Source organism: Molothrus aeneus, chromosome 13 (assembly GCF_037042795.1).
Source record: "Molothrus aeneus isolate 106 chromosome 13, BPBGC_Maene_1.0, whole genome shotgun sequence".
Lineage (NCBI taxonomy): Eukaryota > Metazoa > Chordata > Aves > Passeriformes > Icteridae > Molothrus > Molothrus aeneus.
The window spans coordinates 12,236,722-12,252,834 of record NC_089658.1 but is presented as its reverse complement, the minus strand read 5'-3'; the positions used below and the strand labels follow the sequence as shown (position 1 = coordinate 12,252,834).

The window sequence follows — 16,113 nt, the reverse complement described above, 5'->3', positions numbered from 1 at the left end:
ACTGTGAGGACATTTGATGTCATCCTGGGGAGCACCTGGGGCTGACAAGGAATGTGAACCTGATGGCCATGCAGAAGAGGAAGATGAATTTGAAATGAAAATTAAAGAAAAAAAAATGTGTCAGTGCATATAAATCATTGCTAATGGGGCATGTGCACTGTAATGGGCTCTCTCTCAGTGTGCAACAGTAATATTTTTTTAAAGAGTGATACTTGGAGGCTCATCCCCAAGTCAAGGATGACCTGGCCAGGAAAACATTGGCTCTTTGTTGTTTATCAAGGAAAAGCTATTTTACCTTCAGGCTCTTGGAGCTGAACTAATAGGCAGATATTTATTTAATGTACTCTGACTGCATCATCAATTTATAGATGCTTTGTGCTATCTTTTGACCTCAAAGGACAATTGTGAGTTGACACCTTCCCTCTTGGATTTAGAAATAACCCATCCTGTTCCTCTGGCTTTTCTCCTGGCAGCAGCAGGAGGACACAAAAGGCATTCATCCAGGAGAGAAATTTCTTTGCAGAAGCATTATCCATGGTGCACCCTGGTATATCTGATGTCCTGGAAGGGAAATGCCTGACAGAGAGCTGATGTTGGGGCAATGTCATTGGCGAGCAGCTGTGACCTTGATGCAAGACACTGCACAGCCAAGAAGGACCGTGGTGTCAAGGCTTTCTGGGTGCAGGAATGCTTAGGGAACTGTAAATCCATAGGGCTCTTCCTGACCTTTGAGCAAAGTAAAGGTGAGTCCTGCACACACCCAGGGAATTCCTCTTCCAAAGAGCCGGCTGGATGCTGCGATTCCTGCCAGCCAGTGGGACTTGGGCTTGTTGTCTGCTCAGGCAGAAGGTCAGTGGTGCTGAGACCCCAAACCCAGCCACAGATCCTTCCTGGCTCGTGCCCCAGAGCCAACCAGCCCCGAGGGAGGAGGTGGCTTTGCAGTGGCCACCCTGTGCCTCTCTGGGCCAAGCACCGCGCTGGGGACGGGTGGGAGGAGGGAAGGGCCCCTGTGGCCCCAAGGTGACTGAGCTGAGCTCCTCTAGCCTGGGGACACCTGGAGAAGTTCCAGATTCCCAGAAGGTGGAGAATTTCTGGAAAGGACCTCAGACATAGCAGGTTTCAGAGGTGAGCTGGACAAAGTCCAAAATCCCAGGACGGAGCTCAGAGTCATCTGCTGCCTGCTACATGGATGGGGGCCAAAATGCCAGGAGATGATAGAAAAGGAGACAAACTTTTCTGTGTGCCCAAGACCACTTTCTTCCCCCCAGAAGAAGGCAGTGGGCTCTTTTTGGGTGGCACTGTGGAGAAGGGAGGTCCATGGCCACGCTGCCCTCAGCCAACACAGCGAGCCTGGAGCCACAGCACTGCTGGTTCTCACCCCTGCCAGGGTGCCCTGTGTCAGGGACAGTGAAGGGCACACCTGTGCTGCAATCTGCAGGGCTGCCCACAAAATAGCTTTGGCCTGGGACCAGCAGCACCCACTGCCTGCGGGGAAAGCAGCCTCTGACCCAAATTTTGGGAAACACACAGGTGATATGGGCACCTCCTGCTTGCTCCACCTCCTCTGGGGCAGCTGGGGCCAGTTTGCACCCTGGTCCTTTAAAACGGAGGTCGTGGAGCTTTCTTCTGGTTTTGGGGGAAGCTGAGCGCTGGTGAAAGGATCACCTTAGAACAAGAAGGTGCTTCAGCCTAGGAGCTCTCAGTCCAACAGGCTGACTGGATGCTTGGAAAAAGCTTATTTTTGAAGTGCCAGTTTCAGTTGGCACAAAGAGCTTCCCAGGCACTTCTGGAAGATTCTGTTTCAGTTAGGGTTGAGCATGGCTGTCTCTGCTTCTAGAGATAACTAAATGCTCTTTGATTTAGATGTGTTTTTCTTAGTTTGCTTATAATCTGGCTTCAAACAAAAGTGGAAAAACCCCACAAACAGACTCAGAGCTCCTTTTTCACTGCCCTGTCGCAGCACCAGGTTTGTGGGTTTGTAACCTGTGTGTAGAACAAGAAAATCCTCCTTGGATCTTCAGAAGCCTGGAGGAAAAAAATAAAACCTTTCTGCTGTGTCAGCCACCTGAGAGGCCTCATTCAGGGTCATCCAGCGTTGTGTGGAGAGACAGAGCCTCGCTCATGACCAGAGGAAAAGGAAATGTGTGTCTAAATGGAAGCCACAGCTCTTGAGCTAGCCTGAGGCATCCTTCTCCTGCCTGGTGTTTCCCACTCAGCAGAGGTCAGCAGTTCCCAGGAGCAATCCATGCTGGAGCAGTGACCCAGGGGTGAGTAGTGCTGGGCTCTTGGATGGGAACTCTTGGAGGGGTGCAGGAGCTGCTGCTGGGCTGTGCTGGTTTATCACAGGGTGGGCATAGAGGCAATAAATCATGCTGCCTGAGACTATTCCACCTGCTTTTGTTATTGTGCTGGTAGCAGAACTAAAGGCAGCCACTGTTTAGTACTTTGAGATGCATTTTTTTACAGATCAAAGCGTCGTCTGGTTGGTGTATAATGAAAAAGCTGGGTGTAATTTATAACAGTGCTGTTAGTATAATTAAGTGTCCAAAAAAAAAAAAGCATGGAATAAACCCTTAAAATGTATTTCAGAATTTAAAGGAACCAATGAGTTTTTGCTGTGAAATGCAGGCACTCTTCACCTGAAGTAGTTTTCTGCAGAGATTCTAATTAGAAACGGATGCGATATCTTGGGAAAAAAAATAGTTTTGATGTAAGCCTTTGGGTCAGCAATATTCATAATTCTTTCATTACCCAGGCAGTAATAACTCAAAGTAAAACACTCTCTCAGTAGCTGTTCAGGGTCAAGGTAGTGACTTTGTGAAGAGGAACAGGGCTGGTAGGTGATGCTCACGTAGCTTTTGGTGTAAAGCAGTGAGGCAGGAGACCATTTCTCAGGTTTGATTGCTGCTTCTGTTCAGAATGCCCACACAGTTGCTGCTTAGTGAGAAAGAAGGAGATCATTTCTGGGATTTTAAAATTGATTGAAGGCTTTGGAAGTACGTGAGGGACATGCTGAGGTGCTGGCACCATGCTGCTCCATACAAATCTGCTGTGAGCTGCTCCTCCTTCTCAGCTTCTCTCATTCCCAAGAACTTCTTCACCTCAACTCTGTCTGTGTTGCACAAGTGCTTGGTTTTCCATGAAGTTTCAACCACAGACCTGTGCTTTCTGGTTTTACAATACTGTTTGCTCTATAAGCAGCTGAGGCAGGGCTGGTGTTAGCACAGTTAGTGAACATCCAAGGGAAAAGGGAAATGCTGCAGGAGCAGAAGTCCCTGATGGCAGCTGGGCATCCCTTGGCTAGCCTGGGGATCAACACCTTGGTTTTGAGCATGGAGGGGCTGCCTGGGAGGGTTTCTTGTCCCACTCTCACTGTGCAGGATCCAGGGCAGGGGGGCTCAGGGCTCAGCACCTGCAGCATCTCCAGTGCCCTGCAGAGCACAGGGTGCCCTGGAGCTGGGGTGTCCTGGGACCCCATTCTGGGGGGCTCTGGGATGTGCCCAGCTCTGCTGCCTGCTCACCCCTACCAGGTCCTTCCTTTGATCTGCAGAGGCAAGACAACAGCTGCTGGAGAAATCCCATCAATCTTAAATGTAAAATAAGTTTTGAAAAATTTCACACTCCTTGTGGCTTCGGCACACCTAATGCAATTTTAATACATTTTTGATTTCCAATTTCCCTGTGTGGGCTGCCTGGCTAGGTTCCAGTACAAAACATGCAGCTTTGTAACTAAGAATTTTGTCATTCAGTGTTTCTTAACACTGTTGTGAATTTAATTATATATGATAACCTGAGAATAAATGCAACCAGCATTTTCAAATTGTTTATTGCTTTAAATATGTGTGTGTGTGAGCAGAGTTTTCCTCCAGGCTAGCAAGGTATTGACCATTTTTAATGAAAATAGTTTTTAAAACAAATTTAAAAATGTGAAGGAGATGGCTGGAATCTGAGCCCAGCATTTCCTATCTGAGCCCTGTGTTGCTTCTGAGCTGAGGCAGTCTGGGCTGAAGCTGCCTGCTGAGACTGTAATGGCCCAGCAGGCTGGGGACACCAGGCTGCAGCAGCATCATCTGGGTCTCTGGCTTGCCATCAGTCCCTGCTCCTTCCAGAAAAACATTTCCAGGGTGTCTGCTCAAATTCAGCTGCTGCTGGCCTCAGTTCAGGTCTGCTCTTACCTTGGCCAGAGTAGCTGTACAGAAAACAGAGTAAAGACTCCAGTCCCTGCTTCTGACTAGGAGAGCAGTAATGGTTTATCAGTGGGGCTCAGTCTTTGTGGCAAACTGGGTCCCAGGCACAAAGATCCTGCTGCCAGAGGACTTGCTGCAGGGACAAGCAGATCTATAAAGCACCCAGCTTTCAGGCAACAGAGCTCTTTTTTTCAAGATGAAAGAATTAGCAATTCATTTCTTCATCTTTTTCAAGAGGAGGAGTTCCCTAGGTGATTTTTACCCTGCATATCCCATACTCTGGAGCTTCTTCAAAGAGACCCCCACAGATGATCCATGCTCCTCATTTTCAGTCACTAGCAGGAGGGATTCCAGTCTCAGTGGCCCTGTTTCTTTTGGTATGCAATTTGTTACTGAAAATGAATTGCTGAAGTGCAGATGCTGCAGTCCCCCACTGAGCTGAAGCTCAGCTGAGTGCTCTTCCTGGCCAAGGGAGTAACCTGAAATAGCCCCTCTGGAAAGGCTGGAATAGCTGGGAAGGCTGACCTTCTGCAGAGCCACAGGAACACCTGGGGCTCTGTCAGCTCTGCCCTGAGCTCCAAAATCCATAGTGGTGCAGGGAGTTGTTCTCTGCTCTCACCCTCCAAGGAGGGCTGTCAGGAATGTATGCCCTTCTTGTACATCATGTTGTGTTGAGAGTATTTTTAAAAGGCGTCCTGGCAACAGTGAGAAAACCACAACAGAGACAGCAAGGAGGTTTTCCATGTTGAAGCTGTTTATTATATTAGATAAATACACTTGCAACAAGTTTGACTTGCATCCTCTGAGTGCAGTGGCTGGTAGTATGGCACAATGATTATAAAAGAACCAAAACTAGCAGAGGCACTTGTTGCATGCAGCTGGAATTACTACCAAGCCCAGTGGTGCAGCTCCTGCTGGCAGAGACCCTCCCTGGCCGTGAGCTTTGCCAGTGGGGCTGGCTCCAGCCAGAGCTGCAGGGACACAGCTGGGGTGGGAGAGCCCTGGCTCCAGGGGAAGGAGCTGAAAATGTCTGGCTTAGGCGGGATGTTCAGTATTGCTTTTGGTTAAGGAGGAGTGAGGTTGTGTGATTGTAACCAGTGGGGAAAGGCAGAAATTAGAATGAATCTTAGAATCTGCTGGGTTGGGAGGGACCCAGCAGGATCGTGGAGTCCAACTCCTGGCCTGGCACAGGACATCCCAGGAGTGTCACCATGTGCCTCAGAGGGGTGTCCAAAGGCTCCTTGAACTCAGACAGGCTCAAGGCCTGTCACTGGTCACAAGAGTGAAGAGATCAATAGATTTACATTTTCTCTATAAAAACAATCTCGTTGACTTTTATGCGGTCATGTATGTGAATATCCAGATTTTTATGAAGACATTTTTTGTCAACGGAAGGATGGACTTGACAGGCTATGCCAGGAGAACAAGTGCCTTTTTATTAGAAAACAAAGCTACCCAGAGGGGTCTTTTCATGAGGTTTTTCAGGAAAATCCATAAAATGGTTTGTTCAGCTGGACAAAGAGAAAAAAGTGGCAACCATCCTTGCAAAGCAAATTTGTCAATTTGCTTCCTCAGCATTTGTAACCCTTTGTTCTCAGACAGGCATTGCTCCTGAAAGGACTGAGTGCTGCTCTCCCTGGCCAGGAACACAACACAGGACTGACCCTGGGCTCTGTAGCTGGGCAGCCTGCTCAGAGGCTTGGACTGAAGCACCTGAATAAGTCCTTAGCTGAACTGGGGCTTGTCAGTGACATGTGACAGTGCCAAAGAGCCCTGCATGCAGACCAACACCAAGTGGAGTACTGGCACTGAGAGGGGTGAGGACAAGCTCTGTCCTGGCTCTGCACCAGCTGTGAGCTCAGCCAGGTGACCTGCACACTTTCAGTGCCCCTAGCCTGGACGTAATTTTGTTATTTTGCTTATTTTGTAAATAGCCCCACTAGAGGGATACAAGATTTAATGACAAAAAACAGGTTCCAAACTTTAGCCCAGGGAACAGAAGTGTTGTTCTCTGAGCTGGGACATCCATTCCTATGGTGCAGATGGACTTGCCCACCAGTAAGAGAGAACTGTGGGTTTACTCCAAGTATGATGAACATTAAACATTCAAGCCTGAAAAAGTGCTCAGTTACTGGTGATTACCTGGCTAGCAGAAGCTGAGGCTAAATAGCAGCCTGAGGAGCAATCTGCAGTGGGTGATGGAAGCAGTGGAGGCATCTTGTAGAGGACATCAGGAGGAAAGCTAATCTTTGAATTTCCTGCCTCAGGAATGAGATCTCCTACAACAGAGATCAGCAGAAATTGTGTGATTCAAAAGATCCATGCAGAAGTCTCCATGTGCCTCATAGCCTGCTGTTTTGGGATCTCTGTATTTGCAGTGTTGAGCACCTTACACCCTCAGAAATCAGTGGGCTATGTAAAAAGCCAGGTGCCATTTGGCTTGGCCCAAAATACTGCAATGAGAGAGCAAATGGGGGTCTGGACAAGTCCTCTGCCTGTGTAACAAGACCCAGACCTTCCCTGTTGGTTTTAGCAGGAAGAGCTGTGAGTAAGAACCTCATTTCTGTGTCTCTATCTAAGGCTCTCCATGTGCTTTCTGGCATTGTTAGGTAGACAAAATGAGGTGTGACAAGATGAAATTGTTACACCCATTTCACTGATGTGTAGACTGAGGCACATAAAAATCGACTTGTGTGATTATCAAACAAACCTGTCAGAGCTAGAACAGTGCCTGACAAAGGCTGTGTCTCAATTTTCTTGTCACAGCCTTTGCTTCTCCCTTTCCCATCCACTGTGTGTGGTCTCATGGCAAGAACCTGGGGGTCAGGTCGGATGGTGAGGAGAGGAAATGGAGAAATGCCTTTCTTGAAGTTTTGTGCTTTCAAGCCTTGTCAGTTCATGGTGCTTGCAGCACCTGCTCTGAATTGCTTCCTTTCAATCCCTTAAGTTGAACATTTAGTCATGAATGAAAAGGCAGGCATGGGCAAACCTTAGAATTTGAGGAATAGAGAACTTTGGAATGCTGCAGTCCCCACTCTGCAAAGGGAAATAATAAATTTCCAGAGCTCCCATGTTCTGCCTTCTTGCATAATGGCTGTCTTAATTAATTGAGAGAAAGAAATGTGCCTTACAAATTTGTGGGAAAAATCTTCCTTTGAAGGGGCTGAATTTCTCCGAGGTAGAATGCTTATTATTGTGTGTGACTGTAAATGTTATGCTGAGGAGTCTGAATGACAAAGCTGGGAGAAGTGTCTCTCTGCTTATTGTCCTTGTCATTCTAGTCCTGTCTCATCCCACTGAAGTACACCTGGAGCAAAAGAAGGGTGAAGTTGCATGTGGAATCACTCTTTGAAAATCACAGCAAGTGCTATGTAGTTGACACCAGCAGTGTCCAGGCTCTGTCACAGGGATTTTTGGTGCCTACCAAGCTCAAAATCAGTGGTCTGACTAATCCAAGGGCCCATGACAGAGGAAATGGCTGTTTTTTGCATGACTAGGACAGAGCAAGGTGGTGCTGTGGGGTCTACAGCAGTCCAGGACCCCCTAAATCTGAGTGCCTCAGTATCCTGGTCACTGGAATTATAGCTGCAGTGGGGTGGGGAGTGCAAGTGCAGAACCAAGTGAGGCAAGAATAAACCTGCTTGTATAATTCTACTTAGCCAGAGGTAGTCCAGCACTTCTACTTAGTGATGCTCTGGTGTATGAAACCTGGGCCTTTCCTAAAATGCACCCATAGTGACTGAGGAAGCAATCAATATTTGGAGTAATCAGTTTCCAGGAAAGACAGAGTACCCTTGTTGCTTTTTCATGGTATTGATGAGTGGCTTTTTCATGGCATTACCCTGGGTTTGTGGGTGATATGTGAGAGTGGGACAAACTGTGCTAGACCAAGAGTTACATTAGGAAAATCTGGAGAATCTTGTGCTACTTGAGTTAAAATGACAACTGTAAAATAAGAATTGCTGCATAGTAGTAAACTCTGCTGCCAGAATGGCTTGCCGATGCCTTGACCTGCTGAGCAGAAACAATTTACACGATGTGCTCTTGGAGATATTGCCTTTGCCCTGCATATCTGGAAATGGCTGTTGGTGGGACAAGGAGCACAGCCTCCCATGGCTCTGCCTGGGAGCCCCATCAGTCATCGAGGTGCTGCTCCTCCCACGTGGACGTGGGGATGGCGCTGTAGGGGTCCATGATGACTTTGGCACAGCGGATGATCATGACAATCAGGAAGAGGCAGAGGAACACGAAGCAGGCCAGCGTCAGCCCCTTGTCCACGTCGACGTACACGGGCTCTGGGGTGGGCACCTCCATGGCTTGGGCCGCTCTTCATCCCAGTTGGAGTTTGCTCCTAACATCATCAAGCTCCTGCAAAACAAACAGCGTGTCAGGCCTGAGGGATTGCTGCTGGACATGGGCAGAATCTGGGGTTGTGCCATGATGGGGTCTCTGGTGTCAAGATGACCCTGAGGTGTTGGAAAGTCTCTTTTTTCCCAGCCCTGAGACTGAAGAAGAAGAAGACAGAATTCCTTGGCTGTGGTTCTCAAGGTTGTTTATTATTTTTTATCTAGAACATTCTTTCTCTGAGCTGCTGAGATCTGTCCAGCACGTCACTTCATGGCACACTGACCGCCCTTAGGGTGGTGTTATCTTTTCATACTAAAAACTATGTGTGCATTATTTACAATCATTTTCCAATACCTATCACCTGTGTTAGACAGTCTGTCTCTACTCTAAACCAATCCAAAAGTGCCACCAACACAGCAGAAGATGGAGGCTGAGAAGAAGAAGAAGGACAGGACATGCCCAGATTCCTCCATCTTGCCTCTTGAACCCCCATTCTGAAAACCCCAAATTCTACTTTTCCACCCTGTGATAAACTCACTATCATTCTATTCAAACTCTTGTGGCTTGTAAATCCTCACACAAAGTTGGTAATTGTTTCCATGGGCTAAAATCGTGGGCACAGGTGTTTTTGTCTCCGTGCCAAGGTCTCTGAGCCCCCTGCCAGGGTCTGGAGTCCTCCAGGGCAGTCAGAGGAATGTCCTGGGTTCCAACAGTACACAGGTACTTGTTACAGGTCTACTGAGTTCTTGCAGGGAATTAAACCCAGTGGAAATATAGCTCAGGTGAATGAGATCTGTGAGAAGAAGAAACCCCATCTCCACCTTAATTTAGCCCACAAATGCTTCTTGCTAATATATTAGACACTAAAAAGAGATGTTAACAAAGAAAAGAGAGGCAATAGTGAATGAGCACTATTTGCTTGAAATATCATCTCCTAAAAGAGGCACAGACACTGTTCTTGTCTCAGCATTTCCTAATCATAAAAATATTTCCATTCCTCTGCTAGTGTGAAAGATCAGACAAATGGCAGAGCAGACTGTTTCTATTCCAATTTTCCTCTCTGTCCAAACATTCTCTGTCTCTCACTGGCACAAAGCAAAGTGAAAATTATGCATACTTATTTTCCATAATCTTTTAATCTTTGCTACTCAAGGTTCTCCAGGCAGTAGAAGATTTTTTTTTTAGGAGCAATATAATTTTTAAGTGGATGTTTTATCAACCAGAGAGGTACAGGTGATTGTGATTAGAACAAGTATTATCTTATTCACTGCAGATGTCTGCATAGCTGAAGGTCTCTCAGGCCTCCTCACCTGAATCCAAAACCAAAATGAGTTCAGCAGTGATGGAATCCCTCTGAAAGTTTGATTCTGGACAGCTCATCAGCTGATAACACAAACTGCTTTGCACAATTGTGCTGAAGGAGAGGAGCTGACCTTACACAGAATTGAGTCACTGCCCAGGGATGAGGAAACTTCTGACATCCATGTTTGGCCAAGGTGGGAGGGAGAAGTGCTGGGGATTACAGTGTAGAGGATCAGGAATATGGAATGCCTCTTACAGCAAACAAAACAACAAAGTCATTCACATCAAAAGCAATCACCAACCTGAGAGCAGCCCCTGCTTTAACTGGAGAGGAGAGATGGGAACAAGAAGATATTGAGAGGATTTGGCGAAGCTGGGGTTTCAAACAGCCCAGCTGCTCTCTGTTACTGCACTAACACAGTGAGGAAATCCCAGCTTTTATTCCACAGACAGGCTAGCCTGGTTGTGTTTGCAGTGAGCTGCTGCTGCTGGCAGGGCTGTTGCAGCGGTGCCTCACATCTGGCTGCAGCTCTGCTCCTGCAGCATCGCGCTGTGCCAGCTGCCCTGGCTGTCCCAGGCACTCCTGAGCTCCTGTGCCCTGCCCATCTTCCTCGGGGTCAATGAAGACCTTTCATTTTACAAGCTCACAGTTTCTTCCCTGTCTCGTGATTTACTCCTTTTCAGGTGGTTTTCCAGCCTCACAACCTCCTAGATCCCACAAGGCAAGCACAAATCAGCTGGGCTCTTGAGTCTATTTTAAGCACGAGGATGTCAGTTTTTTTTTTAGTTTCCTGAAAGCATAGAAATTACTGTGACAGCCAGGGAAATGAAAGAAGCTGATGACACAAAGTGAATGAAACCAAGCAGGCATCTCATGATCTCATGTATTTATCAGTCACATCCTTAGGAGCTCATGAAGAAGTCTCTGAGGAGTGAGGTCAGGCTTGTAATTCTCACTTTGCCTGGTCAGAGGTCTAATACTCCCCAGAGACTCTGCTACCACTCTATTTCACCAGCCAAGAGATCTTACATTGCAGTTTATAACTTCATTTGATGAGAAAAAGGTTTGTCAGCAAAGCTGAGTATTAAGTATGAATACTTTATGAATACAAAAGAAAAAAAATGTTATCAAAACTGCTAATGTATCCCAGTCTTTTCCTGCAGTGCTCTTGTAAAGGTCCTACAAGGATGGGTGTGATTTTTAATTTTTTTTTTTCCCCTCCTGACATTCTGGCTGTTGTACCATGTGGGATTATTTTACCCTAAGTTACCTCCTGCAGAATAGCAGAACTACCTGGTAAATTCCATCAGTACTGATCTTGGAGGGAAAACTGCATTTTCCCTCAACTGTACTTTCTTTGGGAAGATGAATAATTTACTCAGAAAATGATCAGAGGTTTCAAATAGAAATCTATTCCCTTGGAGATTTTTCTCTTCAAAATGGCATCACTCAATCTCATAGAAGTCTGGTTTAAGTGCTGCTTCAGGACAGTGCCTGGGGGATGTTTCTCTTCTGCTGGAAGGGAAAAGCACATTTTGGAAGGGATAGCCAGGCTTTAGCAGGCTTTACCCAGAGAGCAGAGTGAAAGGCTGTGGCACCTGAGCTGTGGTTTGCACAGTAAATTACAGTGACAGCTTGAACCTTATGATTTCAGGTTTATATTGATCTGTTTTGACAAAAGTAGACATTTTCGGTGGAATTAGAAATATTTTTTCCAAAAAGCCGTAATCTTGAGACTGTATAAATCACATATTCTCTTCTTCTGGTCCCCCCACAAACTCAGTAATGTTTTGATGCTGAGCAGTGCTCTGCATGCAGTCACTACTGATGGCCAGTGTGTTTCTTGGGTCTGGCTTTGGCTGTCCTCACTCTCAGCTTGGCTGCTCACCTGCCTCTGTCAGAGTGGAGCCTCCTCTGCAGCTCTGGCCTGTCAAAGGGTTCATGTGAGCCGTGGGAGGTTGGTGCCAGCAGCCCCTGGTGCTGTTCCATGCTGTTACTGCACTCCAGGAGTCCTTGGTGCTGGAATGGGGCTGTGCCTGGGGCAGCTGGCTCCAGGTTAATTTATTGTGGCTGGAGCTCGCTGCTGTACTAGATCAGGCAAGAGACAGTCCCCAAATGCAAAAGTAGATGTGTTCACAAATGCAAAAATGCAAAATAATCCCCAAATTAAAAAAAAATAGTGTTCACCAGGACTGTTTCCTCTTGGGAAAGCCCAGCTCCCACATGTCCCATGGACATGCTGTGTCCTGCCATCTGCCAGCTCCTTGTGCTTCTCCACCTCTGTCACAGCTGCACAACTTGTCCTGTTTAATTCCCATTTCCTTGGCCAGGGCCTCCTCTGCCCTTCCTCACTCCCCTGGTGCCCAGCAGTGCATCCAGCTCTGGAGTGGGCTGTGGAAGTGAATCCCAGGATGGAGCAGGTTAATTCCATGCTGGATGCTCTGCCTGCACCCCCTGCCCTCCATCCCAGCCCTGGGATGTGCTGTGCAGGTGAGCAGAGGGGTTTTGCAGTCGGTTTTTCTTGGTCTGGTGTGTGAAGTCCATCAGTGCTGTTGAAATTAGCTCTCTCTCCAGCTACAGACTGCTTGGCTGCATGTTTTGCTCTTGTTTGCTAGCAGGGTTGATATTCACAGCATTGTGTGTATGTGGGGGGAAAAATCAGCAGAAACAATTATAAAGTTTCATACTTGAATGATCAAATTTTCTCTGAATAGTTGAATTGTAGAAAATTACATTTTTTTCCTCAGCTTGACAGCAATAAGCTCTAGAATTGTGGTTTTTAATATTCTTCAGATCTGTTGAAAATGTGATTAGGTCTAAACAAAGAAACAATCCCTGGTTCCAACTTGGCAAGTTAGCCATGCTGCATCCATGTCTTCCTGTACATCCCTGGATGTTTCAGTGCAGTCTCTCCCCCTGTGACCCCTCTGGGAGTAGCTGTGTGCCCCAGGCAGGCTCACCCAGGGATGGAGCTGTGCTGGGTGAGGAATTCAGCACCGAGAGTGACTCTGTGCCCTTGGCTCCTTGAGGGTTGCAGGGGGCCAGCCCCAGGCAGCAGCTGTGTCTCTTCAGAGGGGTTGGCATCTCAAGGTTTGGTGCCCTGCTCCCCTGGATTTTTCTGTGTCTGTTCTGACAGTCCCTGGAGCTGGGTCGGGGTCAGGAACCCTTTACCTCACTGAAGGCTCCATCCTGAGCATTTGGTCTTTGCTGGTTGTTTTGTTTCCCAGGGCCTTTTTCATGAGGGATTGCCACAGAAGAGAGATTATATTCAATTTTTATGACCTTTTGCAGGATGTTGGCACCCTGCTTAGTGTTACAGGCTCTTTGTAACATTTGTGCTCATCAGTGTGCCTGAATTTTGCTATCAGCCCTACCTATGAAAGATACTTTAAAATCCATGTTTTGGTTTTCTTTTATCCTGAGCTGATAATCTTGGCACTGTCACTTTAAATATAAACTAATAATGAACCACATACATTGTAGAGAGCTGATTCCTATGCTGGTTAATCATGTTTCAACTCATCTCAACCCTTAGGATTTATTTCAAAACAGTGTCTGGTTCTGGTTTGTTGTTTTTTTGGAGGGTTTTTGTTTTTTTTTCTTCCATACTCCTTTCACAAAAGCACAGATGTACAGGGAGGGAAGGGAAGGGAAATGATAAGATTTCATGTAGGAAGCAAATCCATACCTTCCAGACCTGGGTAGGAAGCCTGTCACATCCCAGCATAGCAGCATTGTGGAGATGAAATCCTCCCTGCAGTCATATTTCAAAAGTTTGCTCGGTCAGTGGCGCTTGAGCGGCGTCCGGGCTCTGCTCAGCTTCACCTCCAGCCAGACCTGGAAGCAGAAGCAGCTCTCACCGGGGAGCTCTGGAAAAAAAGAATAATTGACAATTGCTCCTCACGGGATGGGGCGGGACAGACGCGTTCAGAGCTTGGGAACCGCTCCAGAGGCAGCCCCAGCCACTCGTGCCCAGCATGGATTCACTGTCACACGTTCCCTGGAAGAGCGTTTGTGAGAGGAAAAGCAATGCTCAAGCCCGAGGTCATATCAATATTTCTTCTTAAACAAGCAGAAATTCTTGTTTTTAAATCACAGTGAAAGATCAGCCAGGTTTGAATTGATCCTGCTCAGGAGTCTGAATATTTATTTAGGGCTTGTATGGTTTGTTTAAAGAAAACTGCTTGATTTATCTGAACTGATACACCAGGACTTAAAAGCTGTTAATTATTTGCCTTCTTTTTTTTTTTTTAGTCTGTCTGATTTGGGACAATATTCTTTTTTACATGCACACGAAATAGCTTCAGGCAGCAATGCTTGCTGGTGACAAATCTGGCTTTTTTGCACATTGTTGTGGACAGGAGTTCCAAGGTGTAGGATGGGAAGGCTGAGGAGAACAAGCCAAAAGATGAGCCCCAAACCCTTGTGAGGGGACTCAGCAGGACAAGGTGTGCTCAGGCAGGGGACTAGAGGTGAGTGGCCAGGAAGGAAGGTGAGATGCTGCTCCAGAGGGCTACTGTGTGTGTTTGTCAAACAAAGTCACCTTCAATTTGAAGCTCAAACCTCTACAGGAACGGCCTGGACACTTGATCATACTCTAATATTCTTAACAATCTAGTTTGGATTAAAAACTCACTGCCTCTGAGCACAGGAGTCAAATGCTGTAGATAGATACAGACAGAAGAGCTTACTACACCCAGAGAGCAATAATGTGACCGTTAGCTTAGTCTAAAAATTAATTGTCCTTTTATACTTACAATTCTTTCAGCAGAAAATCAATACTTCATTTCAGGAACTCTGCCTTCCTATAAGCATGATTTTTCCTGTGTAGCTGAAGGCAGGTTTAATCTTTGTTTTTAACTCATTGTTTGGCATTTTGTTTTGGTTGTTGGACTATTTTATTTCTTGCTTTACATAAAGACTTTAAATCTTTATGCTTAGCTTAGTTTACACAAACTCCTTTATTCAATCTAGCCCTCAGTTAGGGTAAAGAGACAAATAATCTTCCCTCCACACACTTGCTTTTAGCCAGTTGTAAATCACTGGATGCCAGTATTCCATCAGAAGACTAAAGACATCATTTGCAAGAGCCCAAAAGCTTAAAACAAATAAACACACAAATCAATCTGGGGAAAGTTTTAAAAGTTGCTGCTGCACAAATGTTTCCTTCCTACATAGCCCCATGGCAAGAATAACATTAATCTTCATTGAGAAAAAGATGCAGCATACACTTAAAATAACTGCTCATAATTTGAGGATGTCCTAAATCAAATAATCATTTCAAGGAGCATGTGGAATCGCTCATTAACAAAAGATTAAAAAATAGAGGGCTGTGCTTGGGAACAAGTTGCTGTTCAGAACTGTTGAGTGAACTGATGGACAGCTGGGATCTGGAGTAAAAAGTGTTTCCAGCCTCCCAAAGCTCAACTATTGTGAGAAATCCTTGATTAAACTTTGCTGAGGTGAGAACATCTGGGAATCTTTCTCAGAGGCTGGAAGTGGTCATTCAGAGGTGAAAAAGAGGGACAGGATCAGTGATGCTCTCTATGGGTGGCTGGCTGGACACAAGAGTGGGAGGTGATGGGAGCACCATGAACAAGGGCAGGCAAGGCAGGATGATGTTGTGATGTTGTCTCTGTGTCTGTTGCTTTTCAATCCACAGGGGAGCAGGAGGAGCAAGAAAATCCAGTGCTCCCTCAGACCCCAGCCCAGGGATTGTGCCTCCCCTCCCTGGCACTGTCCTGGGCTCATCCCTGGGGAAGGGAGCTCTGGGACTGCTGGGAGAGCTGCAGGGACATTGCTTTGTGTAGGAGTGATGGGGGGAGGATGGTGGGGATGGGCAGAGACCAGAGATCTCTGCAGCCAGGTCGTGGAATTTGGGGTTCATTGCAAAGGGCCTGGGTGCAGGGCCCTGCTGGGAGCTGCCAGCCACAGCTCAGAGCAGGCCCCAGAGAAGAGAGGGGGAGAGAGGATGAGAGGGTAAGAGAGTAAAAGGGTAAGAGAGCGAGGTTCCCATTACAATACAATAAATCTCCTTCTGTGTTGAATATTCTGATTCTCACTAACCAATCTAGTACAAGATACAAATCCTATAGCATTTCCATACAGCCTATAAGAATCGTTACATTACCATACTGTGTTGCATTTTAAACCCTAAAAACTCCTCTTTGGACCCCTTCTGCCAAGCTAGTAGGGTCTGCTCTGACCCTTGGAGCTGCCTGCAAGCAGAGGGAATTGTTTAATGAAAAGGGGATCACCTTCAGTCAGCCACACCAT

The 16,113-nt window shown here is 46.6% G+C and overlaps 1 protein-coding gene across 1 annotated transcript in view; it reads right to left on the bottom strand.

Annotated features, from left to right (window-relative positions):
• Positions 1-4,919: 4,919 nt before the first annotated feature.
• Positions 4,920-16,113, bottom strand: part of CTXND1 (cortexin domain containing 1) — a 36,370-nt gene continuing 25,176 nt past the window's right edge. Inside the window, exons 2-3 of the mRNA XM_066558721.1 lie at positions 13,526-13,706; positions 4,920-8,555 (exon numbers count right to left, since the gene is read on the bottom strand). Of these exons, the coding sequence (XP_066414818.1) occupies positions 8,322-8,501 (180 nt within the window). The 5' untranslated portion in view covers positions 8,502-8,555; positions 13,526-13,706 and the 3' untranslated portion in view covers positions 4,920-8,321. The remainder of the gene's footprint in view (positions 8,556-13,525; positions 13,707-16,113) is intronic.